The sequence below is a fragment of the Cyanistes caeruleus genome, chromosome 1 (assembly GCF_971803275.1).
Source record: "Cyanistes caeruleus chromosome 1, bCyaCae1.hap1.1, whole genome shotgun sequence".
Lineage (NCBI taxonomy): Eukaryota > Metazoa > Chordata > Aves > Passeriformes > Paridae > Cyanistes > Cyanistes caeruleus.
This window is the reverse complement of record NC_141701.1, coordinates 72,702,454-72,723,817: the sequence shown is the minus strand read 5'-3', so window position 1 is coordinate 72,723,817 and position 21,364 is coordinate 72,702,454. Positions and strand designations below refer to the sequence as shown.

The window sequence follows — 21,364 nt, the reverse complement described above, 5'->3', positions numbered from 1 at the left end:
TGTTTTTCAGCCATTTTTCCAAAGTGTAGTATTTCCCCTGTATACTGTTATTAATATTCATTAATATAATTTGGAATAATTTGCCTTGTACTGAAATTCCATTGAAAGTGTTCCTTAATAAATTGAAGAGCTACTGAATAACCTAGAAACACCTGGACAGTGCTAAGTAATTTTAATACCCCTCTTTGCATGTCACGCACAATATTAGAATAGATTTCCTGTTATTACTCGGCATAATTAAAGTACTCCACCCAATTTCTATAAAGTTCACAAAGCACACCCTCTGAAATCACACAAGCTCTTTCAGGAACAATAGAAAATTTGAGAACAAACATTCACAATTTATTTTTCAGTAAAAATTAATCCAAGACAGGTGTAAGAAACACAGAAGCTGTTGGGTCAACCAGTTCTACATCACAAACTAGCAACATACCTATGGAAAACTATCATTTGAAGATCATCCTTCTGCCCCTGTGGTGGAAGTCATAATATCGATTTTAGTTAGGTAAGTACTTATATGTTCTCAGAGCTGAGTCTAGCCTACCCCAGAAAAACCTTGGAACATTAAAAGGGATAACCAGAAACCAATTGAAACCAGTGGCTTCAAATAACTTACATAAATGGAACAGAGTGAAACAGGAGGAAGAAGGGGTGGATGCAATGGGGAGATGGCCAAAGGGAGAGATGATGACAGATTTAGCCTATTATATTTTAGCAGCAAATAAAATTATAAGGGCGTGGAAGCATGGTGAGAGATGTGAAGATTTATGGTGAAGAAGCAGCAATCACCCTGGTCCTGGTGCCCTGTGAGGAGCAGCGGGTTCTATGATCAGTGTAGGGAACATGGTCATGCCTGCCGACAATGCAATGATGAAGCAGATAAAGCCATTCACTCCCACAGATCGGAAAGCATGGGAAAGAGTGGGAATATGGCTCACTATTAACCAAATCAGAGAATTCCTTGGAGGATTTTTGTAATGCTCCAGGCAAAGGCAGCTGCCAGCTTCAGAGTACCATGCTAGGTAAATGGTAAAGAACAAAATTTTAAGTGTACAACAAGTTCTTGCTGATAATAAAGAAAGTATCTGTACATGTAAACCTCCTACCAAGCCTTGATTTGCAATAAGAAGAGCTGGCCTGATTTCCAAGAGTTTTTATTCAAACACTGTCTGGACACCCAGGACAAAAACCTGTAGTATTAAATCAGATTTGTTAAAATATATTTCTTTCCTTCCAAGTGATGACTCAGTAGATAGCTTTAGATATGAACCATTTTACTGGATGGAGGGAAAGGAATCAGATTAACATACAGAAAAAAAAAAAAAGCACCAAATCAAGCTCCAAATTACAAGCTCACTAGTAAGGCTGTCTTTTCAGTGAAGTTTTATTAGAATGAATAACTATGGTCCCCTCTTGAAGAGATACAAATCCCAAAGAATTCCTGTTGCTGAGAAAGCAGATGTTTGGTACGGAGTCCCCAGTGACATTACAGCTGGCTCTGCAGAGCTACATTTTGATTCCATCCCACTGTGCCTCTACTGTGGGCCTTCCCAGGAGCTTCCCCAGTGGTTCCTCACAAGGTACCTTGGCAGTGGTAATCCCTTAACAAGGCTGCTGGCTGGCACTGTGTAAGAGGAGAGGGGAGCTCTGCTGTCCCTCCTGTCTCGTCTGTAGCTTCTAGCCTGCAATCCTGTCACTTAACAGAGATGCTTTGAACAGGTGTTTTCACAACATAAATACAATATTTGTAATGATTTCAACTTTCTGGCGACTCTGTTGTTACCAGCAGCACTCCAAATACTGTTTGGGGTGACTGTAGATTGGGCATGTTTAAGCCTGCTCATTGGTTTCTCCATATGAGTGTTTCACTTCTGCACTAGATGCCACCAGAGTACCTACCTTTCTGGGTTTTTAAGTATCAGTAGTGATCTGGGAGAGAATACCTTTCTATTTTGCCTCAGGGCAGCAGGCTTGCATGTCATAGGATCTTGTTTCTTTTAGTGACATACAACTAAAATTGCAGCCAACAGTTGTGATGATTAACTTTTGAGCTTTATTCTATGCCCATTTCTATAAAAGCAGGAGGAGTAGTTGGAGAAGTATTGGTGCAAGCCTTAAGGAGCAAAAGAAGTCACACCAGCCAAAAACCAGCTGTGTGTCTCAGGTGAATGAGAAATGCCAGCACTGTGTGTTTGAACAAGTATATTTGTTGCGCTCACTCCAATTCTTATCTGTCTTCTTCCTTTCTATTTTTTTCTTTTTTTTTAACCCTAAAAATAGAAATGTTCATAGCAGACATAAAGAATTAAATGTATAAGTTCCTTGAGACTGTTGGAAGGTCATGGATGCAATGATCTCCATAATCCTGAGTCCATTACAGAGGTGATTGTATCTTACAGGGATAAAGACAGTCTCATTAAGTATGGGAGATCTGAATTATAGAGGGTTTGCAGGTCAAACATAAACACCGTGTGCAGGTAAAAGTTTGCATTAGAGCAGAGTGAGTCCTTTGTTCTCCTTTTACCTTAACTACCCACAAGGCTGGGCACCAAGACAGGGTTTACAGTCATGAGATGTATATGGGATCAGATATATGCTTCTGCTAGCCCAGTCTGTTCCAGGGGACTGCAGCTTGGATGAATCCATGTTCTGTCTGGGCAAGGTAGGAAGACAATACTTCAGTCTTGTGGATCTGAGTACAAGACCCACTTGGGTGGGGTTACACAAGGTCAAGCAAGATGCTATTAATACCAAAGTACAAACCAGATCTTTTCAGTCAAGTCTCCCCACACCCTCCCTTGCAACACAAGCAATCTTTTTAATGATTTCTTGTACAATCTTGATGTGCAAATCTACTGATGTGTGTAACAGGACAAACACCCTCCTTCTGGTCATGACATACCTAAATTTTGGGTTGTGTGCAGTTCCCACAGCACAGAGAGGTAGGACTCGTGCATTCAGCACAGCATTCATATTGCACTCATTGGGTCATCTAGGGTACTACTTATTTTCGTTCAAAAAAAGACACCCATGGAGTGTGAATCATACTCTAAATATTGATGGCACTGTGGGAGTGTAGACACCTGGCTGACATGAAGACATCAGCATTGTAAATGTCTGAAGTTTGGTGAACTGAGTCCATCTATCATCTACTTAACATAGTCCTCAGATTATGGTTCCTACCCCACAGAGTACTCCTGAGCATCTGCTGGGTGACTGGAGAACTTGTTTGTCATATATACCAAGAATAAAAATTTCTCTACTGCTCTTTTTCTCAAAATTACATTATAATTTTCCTTGAGCTCTTTTGTCTCTCTTGTTTGCATACTCCCCACCCTCCAAGATGCACACAAACCCAGACCATGTGTACACACAGAGAAAATGAGTGTGTGTCAGACTGAGGGCTAAGTTAATGTTCCTTGCATACAGTGCCATTGTGGAAATAGGAATGGAAAATTTCAGTGAGCCATCACAGACTCAAGTCTTTCTTGCTTTCAAATGCAAGTCTAATCACAAATAACCTGGAACACTTTTCAACTTGTTGAGAATACTTATGGGTGTGGTTGTAATGTGTTTAATGTGTGTGCTAAGGAGACTTAGTAAGATTTTCAAGCTGCAAGTTTACCAGGACAGACTCATCTTAATTTGCCTCAAATTTCATTAGTGACGTTTATTATAGTCAAAAAGTATACGAATATTCTTCAAGAAAATGCATCAGCAAACACACCACTAATGCTAAATATCTCAGTTATAAATACTGAAGTCTAAAGCCTCTGCAGTGTCTTGAATGTCTGCATCACACACACCATAGTGTAGTACAGTGTTTGGGTGCATCTTTCCTTCTAAGCTTCTTAGATAATAAATAAATGAAAGGTGGAGTAAAGGCAACTGATGTGGAGCCTGCTGCAGACTGCCTCTCTGCATGATCTGTCCCCACCCCTTCCGTTCAGGATGACTCTTGAGTGAAGCCTCTCCTCCTCACTTCCCAATCCCAAAATCTGCAGAAGAGTTGAAGAGCACCTGAAAACTGGATGGGCAGCACCAGGAGCAAAACCATCAGCAAGAACTGATTCTCTTCTGTTTAGAGAAATCTAGCTGGTGTCTCACCAAGCAGAAGAAGTGAGCTGGGCTGAAACAGGATCCTGCACTCCAGGTATGTGAGGGCAAACTGGTCCTTGCAGACTGAGTTGGCAGCAGAAAAGGATAACTATTTTACCTGTGCTGAAAGGGAAAATCTGAAATTGCTAAGCAAGTAGATATAGCTCTTTGAAAAGGCATGAGACAATCAGTAAAACCTACTCCTTTAAAGAGAGACTATTATTTTGGTTTCAGTAAAAAATTGCACAAAGACAAGTATCAAGGGGCAGATAAGACGAAGATAAAGGCTGTCAACTTTAGGAAAGATGAAATATCATTTTGAGTCTTTGCTACAAGCTGTGGTACAGCAATAGTTCTGAGAATACTGATAATTCTATGTTCATCAAGTAGCAAGTTCATATTTAAGGACTGTCATAATTTTTTTCACTGTTATGGTAATGAATTTCCATTCTTTTCCTGGATTGCTCTACTGAGACCTTAGCATTGAAATTAAACGCTGCTATAGCTTAAAATGTTATCACTTGACCTGGGAAAAAGGCAGAGATGTCACATCTTGGCATTAGTAGTCCAAGGTCCTGCCAAGAAGCACAGCACTTGGAGATCACGTGCTCATACTCACTTTCTGAGAAGTGGAGATTGTCCTTAGCAGTATCTTTGCCTCTGTTTAACCTCATAGTTTTAAAATATATTTTTAACCTCACTTTCCAAGCAGAGATTTGTTTTTTCCTGATGAAAATGAAGCAGAATATAACTGTGTGATTTGTTGCTCCTAGAAATGCAGTAGTTCGGGTCTATCCTACCACCTTTGGTGGAACCCATCTTTGAGTTGTGTAAATAACTCTCCTCAGTTTTTATGTTACTTGCACTAAAACAATGATATCAAGACACTCAAGGAAGACCACGACCACTGGAGGGAAGGACAAGCTCTTAGAAGCTTTCTGTTCTTTCTCTTAAGTAGCAGTAGGATGACACAAGATTCATCAATATCTGGTTTTCCCCATTAGCAGCAGTAACTTTTCCCCCTGTTCCCACCAGGCCCTGCATCTCATTTGTGTGTCAGCACAGTGATGAGGAGCAGGACATAAAGGTGAGATGCTGCCTGCTTGGAACTGTGCCATGGGGAAAGCAGGAAAAGGAAAAGTGTAATGGCTGAAATTGGTGGGAAGAGGGAGTGAGGTGAGACTGGAAAAGTAGGAAATATCCTGGCATGTTGCTTTGCCACACCACATTGCGTGGGACAAAGCAGGCAGGAGCAAATAAAGCTTCTGACTGAACAGGATCCCATCAAACTTCTAAGCAGTTCAGGTGTGGCTGACTATTTATTAATGTTCTCCACTGCCTGGTGCCTGGAAAGGAGCCAGCTGGCTGTGTCTCAGTCAGCACAGGCCAAAGAAATGGTTTCTGGGAAGCAACCAATGGATAGGGAGTAGGCTGGTTCACAACTATTGCATAGGTTAATTCCTCCTAAATAACACTTCCTTGAAGGGGGCACCATAGATTGTGCCTTTCTGAACAGAATACCACTGGAGTAAGACTGTGACTGCCATCTCAGAAGGCAGCAGTCTCAGCTATCTTTATGAGTGTCTGTGGTTTCTTCAGGCAGCCTCCTCTACTTCAACAAGCTCATTCATCTTAGGTTATCAAAAAGAGCGGTAGGAAGCATTTTTGTATGAACAGATCTCTCTCAAGCACTTTCAGGCATTTCAAGCATGGGGGGCTTAAACTAGGAGGCAATCTCTCATGTGTGTTACACCTTCCAGTTTCATATAATGCCAAAACAATGGAGGTCTTAATCCTGAAGATCAGGCTACTTCATGCTTCCTAGAACCAAGCCTGACAGATGTTGAGAAAGGTGGGATGAAAATTAACACACATAATCAATTCTCAGTTATCAGCACAGGGGATTACTGATGATGAGAGATCATCCATCTCATGGATTTATCTGAATGAACTTGATTAGAGCAGTAAAGCTATGTCTGCGCAGTTCCTGTATGTCTACACCACTATCAGCCAGGGTTATGGTGGTAATCAAGTGTACTTGCTCAAACTGAGTACTGGCCCTGCCAGATCTGGGTGACAGCAGCCCCAGGGTTGGGAGAGGATGGAAAAGAACAGTGTCTCTGCACTGTGGAGGTCGATTGTCTTGGGTATAAAGCAGTCTAAATGCATATAAAATATTGATTATTTTCTTGAGCCAGAGTGAATCATGCAAATTGGGAAGTGTTGTGTAGGGCATAAGCAAGCAGTGAGTCTTTGTGGCATCAACTCTCTATTCTTTAGTCTGTCTGTACCATGGTTCCAAATGTGTCCATATTGCCTTGGCAACACTTCCCATTACTCTGTGAAATGTAGCCCTCTGCTGCTCTAGTTAATGGAGGGCTGAGGATGGCATGTATTTTTATGAGAATTTCTTGCTCTTCCACGAAGATTAGATAACTTTATGAAGTACATGTTACAATGCAAACTAAAAAAATAGTTTGATGTAGAAATGATGAAGTGAAGACAGTCATAGTGTATGTGCCTGTGTACTGCATGTCGAAGGACAGTTTCAAAGTCAGTACATGACTAGGAAATGCTACTATTATCACTGTCTCTTCAGACTTAATTGGATTCCTTGTAGAGATGCATTGTAACACCACTTTTAATTACAGGATCATAATCTACTTTTTGCACAGAGTCCATTCCAAGCTCCTGACAGAGAGAGTCAGAAAAACTTTTGACATTAATCTGTCTAGCACATCTACTGGCTCATTGTCTCTAATTACTACCTTTGGAGAACCATATGCCCTCAAATATTCAGAATGAGGCTTGCACATAATCTCATTTTCTTGCAATCCCTTTCAAGGGCATAGAGGCACATGACATTGGAATCTAGTTTATAAATCTATATTGCAGTTCTTCATTAAATGTGCCCAGTACTTCTGCTCTCAGAAGAGCTGCGATTCTGCTACAGAAAGCACAAATGGGCTACCAAGCACTAGCACTGAGAGAAGCACTGAACACTACACTTCAATGCAGCAATTGAGTGCTGTGTTCCTTGCAAATTGTTCAGAGAAACCAACACAGGATTCCCCATGAAGACATGCGTTATGGCTCCATGCCTCAGAAGAGAGTGACATCAGAAGCGCCGTAGTGCTTCTCACCACTGCTGACAGAACCACATGGCAGCAAAACAAATGTGACATGAGTGTCAAGACCTACATATGCAGGTTGTTTATAATTTGATTTTGGTATTTCTCTTTATTCTCAGCTTAATGACATTATAGACAAAGAGGGATTCTGCACTGGACCATTGCTTTTGCTTTTTTCTACTTTCTCTTTCCATACAAGGATGTCAATGTTATTTACAGAAGTTTTTCAACTACTTTTGGAAGACCATATTTGCCTTTTTGCCCTAAATAATTTTTGTTAACAAATTATTTTTACATTCTTGCTATCTATTACTTCTTCTCTTTTTATTTTATTTTTTATTAGGTTTTCAAATGGCTGATCCTTTTCTATATAATACTGGAGAAAGGTCTCACTATGGGTGCCTTGGACATGAAGTACAAATTGAATACCTTAAGGCATATGTTTGTAGACCATCTTTTTCCACGGACAAAGCTGTGATTGTGGTCCATGATGTATTTGGATGGCAGTTCCCAGATATTAGATACATAGTCGATTTGATGGCAGCTCATGGATATATGTAAGCAACTTTCTTTCCTATCTTCCCCTTAAATGCATTGATAGATCACCAGGCTCAAAGCTAGGCATGGCATATAATGTTTTCAATACACATAAGACAACCATACCATTTCAGTCTGAGCAAATAAAAGAGAAAATGGACACATTATATCCATGGAGCCACCAAAGCTACTAAAACTGACCCAGGAAAAATGGGCCTGACCTGAGCACAAAGGCACAAGGAGTTTTGAAGTGCCTGTGTTTGTGTTTATGAAGCAGTGTGGGTGATCTAAAGAGAAGCAGTGGTATCTATTTTAAGTTGAATAAGCTTTGCAGAACCAAACTTTTTTGAACATTTTCTTTACTGTTACAAGCTAAAGAGGTATATATGTGTTTATATAGAATCAGGAGGTTTGTTTAATCCCATTATTTTTGTATTGTGTCTAAGGAAACAATGGACATTTATTTGTAGGGTTTTGTTTGTTTGTTTGTTTGTTTGTTTTCCATACAAAGACAAACTTTTAACTAGTTGATTTCCAGAATAGGATGAGTAAAACATGATCATGTAGATGTGTACTCTGGACTAGAAGATATTTGGAGGCATTTAGACATCCACAGATTCAATGAAAATTGACTGAATTCCATATCTCACACAGAGCTATCTGCCCGGACTTCTTCAAGGGGACAGAACCCTGGAAATCTACTGATCATTGGGTTGACTTTCCTGACTGGATGAAAAATCATGATCCTATGAAAGCAGACAAGTAAGATATGTATTTGTACTTGAACTTTAAAAAGCATCTAGCAAACAAGGAGAATCTATATGAAATGTTAGAAGTGGCACCTCACAGCAGGTCAAGCTGGTTGCACAACCACAGTTTCTTATTCTGGGTGATTCTTCTGTGGTCCTGGGCACTGTCTCGGATGGGATTTGAAAAGGATCATCTCCTCTGTCCATCACTCTGCTTATTGTCCCTATCTTGTTTTCCTGAGCCCTTTTCTGACTATGTTATACTGGCCACACAGGCTCACGGTGTTTCATAGGCTATGAAACACTCTCACCCACAAGTGCTGATTCTGTGCCCCGTTCCTCAAGATACAGTGGAAAATTCTTCTACAACTGCAAATGTTATCTGCCAATTGTCACATGCCCATCCTGCTTTCTGCCTTGCAGATTATGATAGGTACTGATGAAATTGTTCAGAGCATTACAACATAAAAATTTGCTAGACTGACCAAAACCTAAGATACATCCGATCAACTGCACTATTTTTTTGAGTGTGAAATAGAGGGATCATTATCTGTATAACCTAATAATGCATGTAACAGGGCTTCCCTGAATTATGGGAGGCATTGCTATTTCTTCAGCATCTCTCACCACAGCTCAAAATGATGATGATAATTCAGATGATAATGAAGCAATGACACCCTATTATTCAGTTACCATCCTGCAAGCCACAAATATTCTTCTGACTCTGTCCACAAATTCAACAGCCACAATCTATCTTCAGTGTCTCTCAGCACACTTTTTGACCTATAATTCCAGAGCCTGTGGCCAATTTTTTTGAAAAGACAAATGACTAACAATTATAAATAATCCTACTCCACAAAGGAGCAGATATGTGAGCAGTCTTAAAAAATCAAGATCTCAGGACATGACTTTGCTCTCTTCTGAGGTATCATTTGTAGGTGAACATTCCAGTTCAGATCTACTGCTGTTTCAGAGAACATGAAACCAAACATACACATGACTTTCAAACAAACCAAATCTGAAAGAGCGCGGCCACAGGCCTAGGACACAATGTCCTCTCATGTCACTCTCATACTGGGTTTTTCTTGATCAGCCTAACCACACCTGAATGACCATACAACTCTACTGAATGTTTGAAAATCTAGTTAATAGTTTATGAACGCTGCATTTAAACTTAATTTAAAACTGTAGGTAATGAAGAAGATAAATTTGAGGCCTCAGAAGTCAGCAGTCTAAAAAAAATTTACTTGTTCACACCTACAGTAAAAATATTTTTCATGGTTTTTTTCATTGCATCTCATGCCAAAGTTATTTTTTTAAACATTTAAACATAGTTATTGACAATGTAATTTGAGTAACTGCTACTTTAGCTTAACATTCTTGCATGTGGGCTCTGTAAGATATTTTAGTATTAACTCATGTAACAGGAATGACATAGGAAAAACCTTTATCTAAATAAGTGAACTCTGTAGAGATAATACAGTGAAGCTTATCTATTCCTACAGTCCATAATGCAAGATGTTGTTCTACTTGCAGATATGTCTTGTCTTTAGTTGTCCTGTCCTAGACAAAGTGATTCAAATAAAAATTTACTAATTTTGAAAACAAAGGAGCAGGTGACAATTCAGGTAAGTATTTAAGTGCCTACACATGTACTTCCCTAAACTAGGACCAGAGATATTAACTCTCATTTAATAGTAGAAGCCACTGCTCTAGCCTGAAATGTGATTTTTAAAGTAATCTCTGTTTTAAATTATTGAAGGTGCAGACACAGAAAAAAATACCATGTATGTATACCATTGAATTGTCAAGTATTGGTTCTGCAATAGATTCCTTAGTTTACTTTTCTTTATATATCTTAGGGAAGCTGATGTTGTCTTGAAGTATCTAAAGGAGCAATGCGGTGCAAAGAAGATTGGTATCGTTGGGTTTTCCTGGGGTGGAATGGCAGTACATCACTTGATGCTGAAAAATCCTCAATTAACCGCTGGGGTGTCCCTCTATGGTAGTGTAGAACACACGTGAAAACTTATATGGGTTCACATGACTATGCATAGTTTGTAATAGTACTTATCATTTGCAACAATTTCTATAAATACTCAACTCAAAGGTGAGTTTCAGATTTTAATTATAGTTATTTCATCAATAGGCTATATTGATATAAAAATATTAAGGATACTGTAAACAAAAAAAAAAATCATTCCTTGTTTTAGGAGAGCAGGGAAATATGCTTTCCAAATGCTTATTCTCCATCCAATTACCCACTCTCCTGATCTAAGTAATGTACCTAATAAGTAAACTTAATTAGAAATGTTCTCTTTTAATTCGTAATTTATCTCATAGGAATGTTAACCTCACTAATCAACTCAATGTTTCTCAAAACATTATAGGAATAGTTAGAGACTCTGAAGAAAGATACAGTTTACTAAATCCCACATTTTTCATTTTTGGTGAGAAAGACCACACTATTTCTTTGGACCAGGTAAGTTGTTGTTCTGGAAAGATTTCTTTTTCCATAGTTCATTTATCCTACACATCCTTGTTAGAAACCATTTTCATATACAAAAAATTAGACAGGTTGAATGGTTCTGTTTCTATTTCAACTTCCCTCCTATCTTATTTAGGTTATTCAAAGCTTCTTTTATGAGGTAAGAAATACAGTAAAGAACTGTCTCTGAGTAAAGTCTCTGAGTGGCTAGATAAGCGGCATGTGAAATGGGCAGGGATAACCAACTTGGTAGAAGCCAAGCATCTCAAAAACTTGCATATTACTGCTATGGGTGAGAAATCAGGTAGCTAAACCACTGAATTTGGACACTGAATGGAGAAAAAGAGTAGTTTCAGTTTAGTAACTGAACTTTCTAGTAATGGGGACCAATGACTAACTGCTTTTGCTACAAGAAAACAAAATTAACTGTGTCAAAAGAGTGGGCATGAATTTTCACTGAGACAACAATTTGCAGACTCAAATGTTTTGCCATCTGTGTTCTGATATAACCCCTACTGGAAGCATATATGAGAGGCTGGACAAATATATGGGTAGGAAACTGGTGCCCTCTTCTGTGCATAAATTCTTTTTCTTCAGTGACAAAGATAACGTACCACCTCTAGCACAGTTTGTTTTTTTAGGGTAGGGTCTGACTGGAGAACTGACAGTGTGCCCTGGGAATGCAGAAGTCATTCAATATTTACTTCTAACTGCATGTTAATCTATACCACATAAGTGTCTCATTTGCAGAGGAAAACAAATCCTTCACTCCCTGTCCTTATTTTATGGCGAGTCTTTCTCCCAGGGGCACAGTTTTGGTAAATGCATTTTTTCTGTTGTGTTACACATTGAAACCACACCTTTTCTCCTGAAGCTTTCTTTCTGTGCAGATTGTATAAGTAAAAATTCCTGCATTAAAAAAAAAAAATCCAATCCTCAAATACATAGTTTACTGAAATAAAGGGCTCCATATAAAAAACAACAAACTAAAAAACCAAAAAAATCCATGAAATAAATTACAATACTCTAATCTGCACAACTGGGTAGAAGTAAGGTTGTGGGGCAAAATAAGAGTTCATTCTTCTATTTTCTGACTTCTAACGGAAATAAGCACAAACTGTGCCGGCAGATGTATATGGGCACATAAACCATACATATTACTTTGTATGTATACCAATCACCAAAACACTGTGCAAGAGCAATGTCTTTTTATTGTTCACTAAACTGAAAGAAAAAAGCCCTCCATGTTTTCTTGAAATCTGTTACTAAGCCTATCAAAATATTTTGGACTGATGGTCATTAAGATTTATGGAATATGTTCTTTCAAGATCAGAGCTTCAAGTGTAGGTTACAAGCCTGAGAGTCTGAGCAGAAACACACCTATTCCTTTATAGCAATGAGATTTACCAAACCATCTTTGCTGCAACTGTTGGAGTTCTTAGACTCACCCATACTTTAAAAAAAAGTTTCAGTCTTACACCCAAAGAGGTATTTTCTCTGGGAGAAACAGCAAATTTGGAAAACTGAAAAAACCTCATAATGTAATGGAAAAATTGTTTTGTTTTTTTTTTTCAATAGATCTTCTTATTGGAGGACAAGCTGAAACAGTATTGTAAAGCTCCATATAAAATCAAAGTTTATCCTGGACAAGTTCATGGGTTTGCACAACTGAAGCCAGAAGATATGAAACCTGATGATAAACCTTATATTGAAGAAGCTAGAAGGGATATGATTGATTGGATCAAAATGTTTGTTTGACAATAGAAGAAAGAAATGCTAGACTTCAAGATCAGTGATTGATTTAATTTGAGAGAAGAAAACAGTCAAGGGAAAAATATCTCATTTTGAAAGTTGTCATAAAATAAAATAGGAACATTTTAATTTATAGCTTTAAATTTTTTTTTTATAATATTTACGGAAGATTGTGACATAGAAGTCAGACTAAAGGATAATTAGGCATTAAAAAGTTTTCTGGCTTTTTATTTGCTTCATTATTTTACATTATGACTTTGTTAGTCATGATAGTGTTTATCCATTTTTGTTTGCTAGTAAGCATGATTTCATCATGACTTGAGTAATTTCAAGCTTTATTTTGGTATGATGATGGGTGGTCATAAGTATTCATATGGAAGTACCCTGGGTTTGCATGCATACATTTTCTTTGATTATCTACAAAGTATTTTTCTCAGCTGTACTGGGCAGAATTTCCCATGCATGAAACAAACACTTGACTATACTAAGGAGTTAGGAAGAAATGATGTTGTTAAGTGACACCCTTCAGGTATTCCCTTGGCAATATTGAGAAGGGTATGGCTAATATTCCTTCATCTACATCAAGGAAAAACATAAACAATCCCTCCCATGGAAGTAACCCAGACACAAACACTGCATAAATAGTGGGTTTGATGTCATGGCGAAATTGTGCTGATCAGGCACAGGGTTCATGCAATCCTCATTACAGTTTTTGCTTCACATGATATCCTTGTTCCTCTCTCAAGTTCTTCCCCTTTATCACTCTTATATCCTCTCAACAACAAAACTTAAAAACAAAAATAAGCATCCCCATGTACACCCTGCCTTTGTGTATTTTTTGAATTTCATTGCCTTGGTAATGACTTGGCAATTAGTCATTTTACTCAGAGATTCTCTAAGGAACCCATTGCTCTTTTTACTTTCTACATCTGTCAGTTTCTCACCTTGTCACCTTTCTAATGTTCCCATAAGTTAAGGCTAGCTAGCTACATTAATATGACTTTCCCTTTGATATCAGACATTCTGGCAGTTTCACACATTGTTATCCTATCAGTGTGACTATATGATCATAGCATGTTGGTTGTCCACAGACCTCAACAGACTGAGTATGTTAAACAGTTCTTGCTCCATGAGCCTCTCGAAAGGGCTTACACTTTTTTATGTACTCTGAGATAGATGCATGGGAGAAATACCAACCAGATATTGTCAAGAGGCCAAAAAGAAAAAACAAATCTTCACTGGCAACTATAGAAAATCAGAGAACTATGGCAAAATGTTTAGAGCAGCATTCTATCAACATAAAATGTCTCACAAAGTGTTAACCTTGTCTATTCAACTTATCAAACTCCAAACCCACCTAATTTTAAATTATTCAAAACTCCAAGAAGAGGGAATTAGAAGAAAGAGACAAAGAAAAAATATAGAAAAGATATACTGTTCCTAGTTCCATCAGTGTTCAGTCTCTCACAGGTGTATGCCCATCTGTATTAATGCATTTAAATATTTTAGAGTCGTTATTCAATATGTCAGTAGCTGGTCCTGTTTAATTACAGGAAAGGTGACATTTCTGTGTGTGAGATCCTGATTTTTAATAATTACTCCTTCTAACATGAGCAGGAGTTCCTCTAGCACTCTATTGCTTGCAAAAGAGCTGACATTTCAGTACCCTTTTCCTTGCACCTCTGTTACCCAGACACCCAGACACACTCTGATACATAAGCAATCATTTTGATTGGATGTATAAAGACATATCACCACTGTGCCATAAGAAATCTGGAGAGCCTCACCTCTTTATGGAATACAAACCTGACAGGGAAAGCACAGATATGGCAGCAGTTGCCTTGCCTTCCCTTGCCAGAGAACTGTCTCTTAAGACTATTTGCTGCCTTCATCTCTGGTGAATAATGGTGAGCCATCTCTGGGCAATTGTGAGCTACAGTCATAAAATTATATTGTGAGACCACTTTGGATGGAAAATATTTATATCCATGAACTTTAACTAGCAGAGTGCTGCTTATTTCCCAAGTCTAAGGTTCTACTTTACAGTCAATGAGTTTTCAGGTGGAAGAAGAGAGTAGGATTTGTGTATGTGTGTGTGTGTGTAGGGGCATTTTCAGGTATGTGAACATAGCCATTTTTCTTTTCAGTTGTATTGGGGACCTTGAAATCCATGACACATATGGTTATCTCTTAAACTCAAGTCTATCTCTTAAACAGGACTGACAAAATTACACAACCAAGGTCACTTCTGTACATTAAAATGTGCACTAAGGTACAGTACAATACATTTATCATCAGTGTGACTTGCTGCTATTTGCTGTCCAAAAAATGCTGAAACTGAGACTCTCTTGTTCTTCCGGTACCGGTAAATAAGTCTGGTCTATTGGTTTGTTGTGCATGACAAAGAGTTAGGACTGAAGACATTGTTAATTTATGTAATACTTGCATTTAGAAAGTCTATAGTCATGCAGGGGATTGTTAGATTTGTCTTCTTTTAGATCTTTTAGATCACTACAGTCAAGTACTTAAGCTTTTTCTTTTTAATTCTGAGGAACAGCATAGAAAACAGATGCACAAATTTTCCAGACATATTAGGAATGTAATGTTTTCCAAAAGCAAAGGAGGAAATGAATGTGCCCAAGATGACTGAAAGATGTGTGCATGCAGTCATGCCTAGATCACAGTCCTAGGACTAAGCAGGCTTAATTTGCTGCAAAAAGGACATACTGAAATGCTCCTGACTTGCCCTGGGAAGATGGTGGCTGGGAGTGTGTTGACACAAATGAATAATTTACTAGACCTAGCCACTGGCTGCCTTCATGGTTCTCAGGAATGAAGGAAGGCATCAGAAGCAGGTTATGGGCCAAAATAACCTTAGGGCCACAAAGATGATAAGAGGGCTGGAGCACCTTTCCAGTGGAGACAAAGTGAGAGAGTTGGTGTGTTTTGGCCTGGAGTTCAGCAGAAGTAGGGCAAGGCTGGGGACTGGGAGTAGCTTGACTGGGGGGCTTGATGTGGTTAGATAGGGAAAAAACCATCGGAAGATCTCGCGATGTACGAGAAGGTAGGGCCCCTTTTTCTCCAAAGTTCGCTAACCCATAATAACGCGGCGGTGACGTAAGCATAGCACGGTCATATAAAGCCGCGCATACCGGAAATAAACGCTCTTCACCATCCACCACATTGGTGTTTGCGTGTGATTAGCCCGACAGGCTATCGTATGTTAGCCGTCATGTTTCTCACAAACCAGGTCGCCTAGCCTCATCTGAGGCAACAGGGGCTGCATCTGTCTTCACCCTCCATGAGTGCAGTGAAGAAAGTTGTGTCAGGAGGGCACATGGGAAGGTGAAGAGGCAGCAGGCATTAGGGGAGCTATGGAGCTCTGAGATGTTTCACAACTTCTCTGGGGCAACCTGCCAAAAGAAGTGACAGAATCTCCCTCTTTGGAGAGTATCAAGACCTTCAGGGTGAGTGAAACTTTGAGTGGTATGGTCTTGTCCTGGCCCATGGGAAATTGGACAAGGTGAGTTCCAGGGTCACCATCAACCTCCAACCTCCTTTGATCCCCAAAGTCCTCATGATGACCTGACCTTGTGCTTTCAGTACAAGTCTGTTACCCATGTCCACAGAGAATTGCACCAGCTGTATCTTGTGTGGCCAAACATTGAGGCCCCAGTCCCACTACGTTTCCATGTGTGCCAAGGAGAGCTCCAGGCCCTTGGTATCACACCTGTGCCTACGTAACTTCAGAAAAATTATCCAAGTGTCATGGCTCTGTGAAGGCAATGTCATACATGATGTCATTTTTGTAGGAGACAAGGGACAAGCATGATGAAGCTCTTGGAAATAGGAATTTGCGTGACCTGTGAAAGCAGTGTCTGCTGTAGCTTGTCCTGAAGTGAAAAATGCTGGATGCATTATTGTTGGAGTCTGAAACACAGAGTGTGTGCCCTTGTCTCTGATGCCTGGCTCTGAGATTCAGGAGAACACTGGATATAAATTTCATATAACATGAAATTTATGAGCATGTTTTCATGGTGCTACATGTAAACAACTGTTAAAGTTAGATAGAAAAGCTAAAAGTATAAGTGTGTAGATTAGAGAGTTTTCTTAAGTCACTGGGTGAAAAAGTTAGTTTACAGTTTAAAATAGTTTAGAAAGCAGAAGGCAAGATGGAGGATTTAGAATGTAGTTTCTCTTCCTTATTCTTTCTTCTTCATGTTCTCCTTCTAGAGGTTTTCAGTTAATAGTAAGTGATTGGATAGAAAATGTCGCAGTTCAGCATACAGGTCATTGGATCATTAAGAAAAATAACATACGTGTCTACAGTTAATTGGATAACAATAAGTATAAAGATAAAAAACCTGCGTAGTTCAGGAACATTTTGTATCATCAGAACAAAATGAACCAGGTTGTGGTGAATTAAACTTGTGCAGAAAGCCTGGAGAGACCTGCCAAGTTTTGTGATAACATCCTAATAAACACGAGAAACAAGATCCTAACAGGCTTTGGAGTTTTTGTCCTGACCCAGAGAACTGAGATAAGTGGGAGTCCCTGTGAGGGAGTATCCCCAAGGAGCTCAGCTCAGAGAAGCTGAGAAATCCAGGAGTGAAGTGCAGAAGAAACACAGCAGCAGAATCAAAAGAAAAAAGAAATAGTATTTTAAAAAGTTATACATTATTGGTGTTAAAACCTATTTGAAGTGGGATAGAAACATGCACTGCATGTGCAACAGCTTTTTCCTGTCTGTTTTCCCAAATACTAGGCATCTTCTTAAAATAAGCATTCAGTGGGGAACCTCTTTAGGTGATGCTTGTCCCTATGATCCAGGTGTTGTGGGTGTGGGATAATGTGTGTGGGATGCAGGTGCACGTTGTGTAAAGAGATTTTATAGGAGAGATGTGAAAGCCTGCTTGTATTCTTCTCCAAAGACACTAAGACACAGGTCATCAGGGCTGGCACAGTGTGTCTCCAGTCATTCTGGGTATCCAGGTTCTCCTGCTGCTCACAGCATGTGGCTACATGTGCCATTGCCTCAGGGGTGCCTGAGAAATTGTTCCTTGGGTTGGTTAGTTGACCTCGCTGGTGGTAGATACCCTGACCTCATCTCTGCTCACCTTTCTCTTTTCTCACTCCCATTCTTCAGTGAGCAGGTAAGGAGTTTGCAAGTAGTATGTAAAAGTGCCCTTCAGATCTTTTCTTGAAAGCTGTATTGAGGCAGGATGCCTCATTACTCATCCTACATCAAGAAGAAGGTTTGACTCGAGAGAAGGAAATGAGGCAGTTTTTGCACTTCTCAGTCCAGACCATACTCGCTCAGGGAAATGTCCACAAGATGGGGCCCCTTTCCTTGACAGCCACGAAGAAGACTTCTAGGGGCTTTGGCTCTAATTATAGTAATCAACACTCTGAATGGTCCCTTTCAAATCCTACAGTAGAAGTACACCAGTGTCAGAGGAAACCTTGCTTCCTAGTAAGTGGAAGCTGTAGCAAGCTGTTGGAGAGGATGAAACAGGAAAACCTTATGAATATGATTGTTTAGCAAAAGATTCTAAAAATATGAAACCTAGAATCGAAATAGAAATGAAAGTTAGCTTTGAGTCATAGGATACTGAGCGCTAGTTACTACATAACCAAAGAACAATAGCCTAGCCAGCTAAAGGAGAATCCCTGTTGATGAAACAATGTCCTTCTGCTGAGAGAAAATCCAAAGGTCAAAAGCAGCAAGAGAAGAATTTGGAAGGTAGCTTTTAGAGTTTGAAATGTAGCACTGTATGGTAATGTAGTAGTTCTTATAGGCTATACGTAAATTCTTTAGAATGTGTGTCAGAGTGGTTGGTTACTGGGAATTAGAATATTCACTATAGAAAAGGATATAATGTATTGTAACAAGAACTTTGGACTCTTACTCTCTCTTACTCTTATTCTCTAAATTCTTATTCCCTTCTCTTTACCCTTAACTCTTATTCCCTTATCCCTTCTCCCCTCTTAACTTCCTCTCTCCTCTCTTAACCCTTAGCTCTTAAGCTCTCTTCCCCCCCTCTCTTAACTCTTACTCCCTTCTACTTTCTCTCTCCCCTCTCCACTCTCCCTCTCTCCCTCCCTGACCATCACCATGGCTGGCGGTGAAAACGGGTCTTTTAGTCCCTCTACCCAAATAATAAATTGCTTATACCTGAACAGCTTGACCCTGGAGAAGTCTCTCACCGTGTGTGTTTTGTACATCTAGAGCAAGCAAAGCTGTTGAATGCTGTTGTCTCTGCATGCAGCAAGGCACCAGCCTGTTGGGTTGTGATAAAAGGTGGAATGTTACCTGCTCATTTGGAGTCTGTAGTTATTCAGAGAAAACACTGGTTGTCATTTAGCATCATCACACCCTGGGTTTTATTTTGCACTATTTATCAGTTTATCTCCTATATGCAGCAAAATCAAATCACCTTGGGATATCATAAGAGCTTGATAAGCCAATAAGTTGGAAGAAGCATGATTTGAATTTTAACCCAAGAGTTTTCTCTTTATGCTTGCTCATCATGAGTCATATCTTTCTTTTTCCAATATAAGCAAGTAAAAGTAGAGTTACACTAAGCTGCTTAAAGGAATTTTTACTGTGGCAAACAGTAAAAAACTGGCTAAAATGCTGAGTTAATCTCCTTGTAATTCTCTGTTAAACTTAATTGGCCAAATAGTGCAAAATCACTTTAAAATTCCTCAGCAAACTAAAACTCAATTGAGAGGGGCAGCCCAAATATTTATTACTGAAAAAGTAGTATTCAAAGAATAGCAGCTAGTAAATCTGAATTTCTGCCATCAAAGCGTCACCAGTGTTCACTAGAGGTAGGAGAAGCCTCTACTACAGAATTAAGTATTCTGGAGACAAATTTGTGTCTGGCACTCCTAGGGTGCATAAGAAAATGGGGACTAGCCACCTTGATGACTGTACAAGATACTGTACAAGGACTGATGAGCAATGGACAGCATAAATAGATGAATGAAGGAGAAGGCAGAGAAGCACTTCAAACTAGTGCAGTTTGGAGTCTTGTTACCTATTTCTATGCTGATGCTATAGCCCCAGACTCACTACTGTGGGAGAGCGGCACAGATGCTGTGGCTGCAGTATTAGGAGAGCACAGATCGGACTCTGCCCAAACTGGGTCTTACCCAAATGGTTTTGCTATTTGGTTTTATTTTCTAGATATAGTTGATGTGATAAACAAAATCTTGAAACTGTTTTTAATACCATTTACTGCATTACAATTATGGCAGAGAAATTGAAGAGAGAGTATTAGAAGTGTATTAGGGGTCTTATTCGGCATCTATTTTAATTATTTAGAAAATCTAGAATGGGATAAATATATATAAATAATATATAAAGATATATTCCAAACAAAAAACAGTTAAGCATTGAAGAGCGTATTTGATTTTTATTGCCAGCATGCTGCATTTCACTTTAGTAAGGGGACTAGCCAGACCAAGGAATATTGTTCCAGTATAGGCATTTACATGGGAATGAGCCAACAGTTCCATTTTGATCAGTTAAGAGTGACAGCAGAGCAAGGTTAAACAGCTTCTCAAACTAGGGTAGAATAAATTCTCTCTGTATGACTACCTAATGCCTGTGAAGGCAAAGAGCAGGGATCATCAAATATTAGTTTGGTTTAAAAAGATGCTACAGTGGCCTGTCTCCTGTTGAAAGATACAAGAAACTAAACTGAGCTTGAGGGTTTCTTCTGAGAAGACCTCCTGGATTATAAACTCTATAGAAACCTTTCTTCATTTCAGGAGAAATGGAGTAGTTCCAGCTTGTCCTTTAAAATGTATTCCTCTGGAGAAGTTACATATCTGTGCTGTTATATGAGGCTGTTATATGCACAGCACTGGTGTATGTCTCTATTCTTCTGGCAGCTCTCAGTTCAGATTGCACAGTTTATAACTTTGCAAAGAAACCCTCTGCTGATTTACCTTCTTCACGCTGATTTATTAGCACCTTTAAAGATGCCAGTTGATGATGGGTTCCCTGGGACAGGATTATGTGTGGCAGGGGATACAAGAGACCAGCAAAGTGCATGTAAGAAGCAACAGTTTTGGATTGCCTAAAGAGAAAGGGAAAGGGGGCACACAGAATGAAAGCTTGAAGGGAATAGCAGTCAGAAAAACAGCATGATGACAGTGGGGTCCCACAGGAGTTACAGAAAGAGGTTACCAGGTGCCAGAGTGTGAGGAGGAACTGTAAGACCAAATGAGAGGAGTGGTTATGAAGCAGTGTGTGGGGACATCACATGGAAATCTAGTTATGACATGCTGAATTGCTCTAGGCACAAAGCTAGGAGTGGTGGACTGACATAAACCTTTCCTCTGGTCTTAACACACTCATGGGTTCTGCTGACTGACCTGAAATTCATGAATATTTATAGCATAAACATGTAAACAGCCTGTTTACAATAAACACCTGGAAATTCGCTTCCAACCTTGCCATACCAAATGGGTATTATTAGGTGTCTGGAGGGGGCTGAGAAGCGCTGCATGAAGATTGACTCTTAATCATAGTTGTTATTGCAGATAACAACTGGTTTTAATTTCTGCATTCCTGCAGATTCCTAGATGGCTGATGA

At 39.3% G+C, this 21,364-nt stretch overlaps 1 protein-coding gene across 1 annotated transcript in view; it reads left to right on the top strand.

Moving 5' to 3' along the window:
- Positions 1-12,888, top strand: part of LOC111925682 (carboxymethylenebutenolidase homolog) — a 33,664-nt gene extending 20,776 nt beyond the window's left edge. Inside the window, exons 4-8 of the mRNA XM_086845439.1 lie at positions 7,573-7,786; positions 8,421-8,528; positions 10,378-10,520; positions 10,906-10,997; positions 12,582-12,888. Coding sequence (XP_086701565.1) covers positions 7,581-7,786; positions 8,421-8,528; positions 10,378-10,520; positions 10,906-10,997; positions 12,582-12,761 — 729 coding nt within the window. The 5' untranslated portion in view covers positions 7,573-7,580 and the 3' untranslated portion in view covers positions 12,762-12,888. The remainder of the gene's footprint in view (positions 1-7,572; positions 7,787-8,420; positions 8,529-10,377; positions 10,521-10,905; positions 10,998-12,581) is intronic.
- The last annotated feature ends 8,476 nt before the right edge of the window (positions 12,889-21,364 follow it).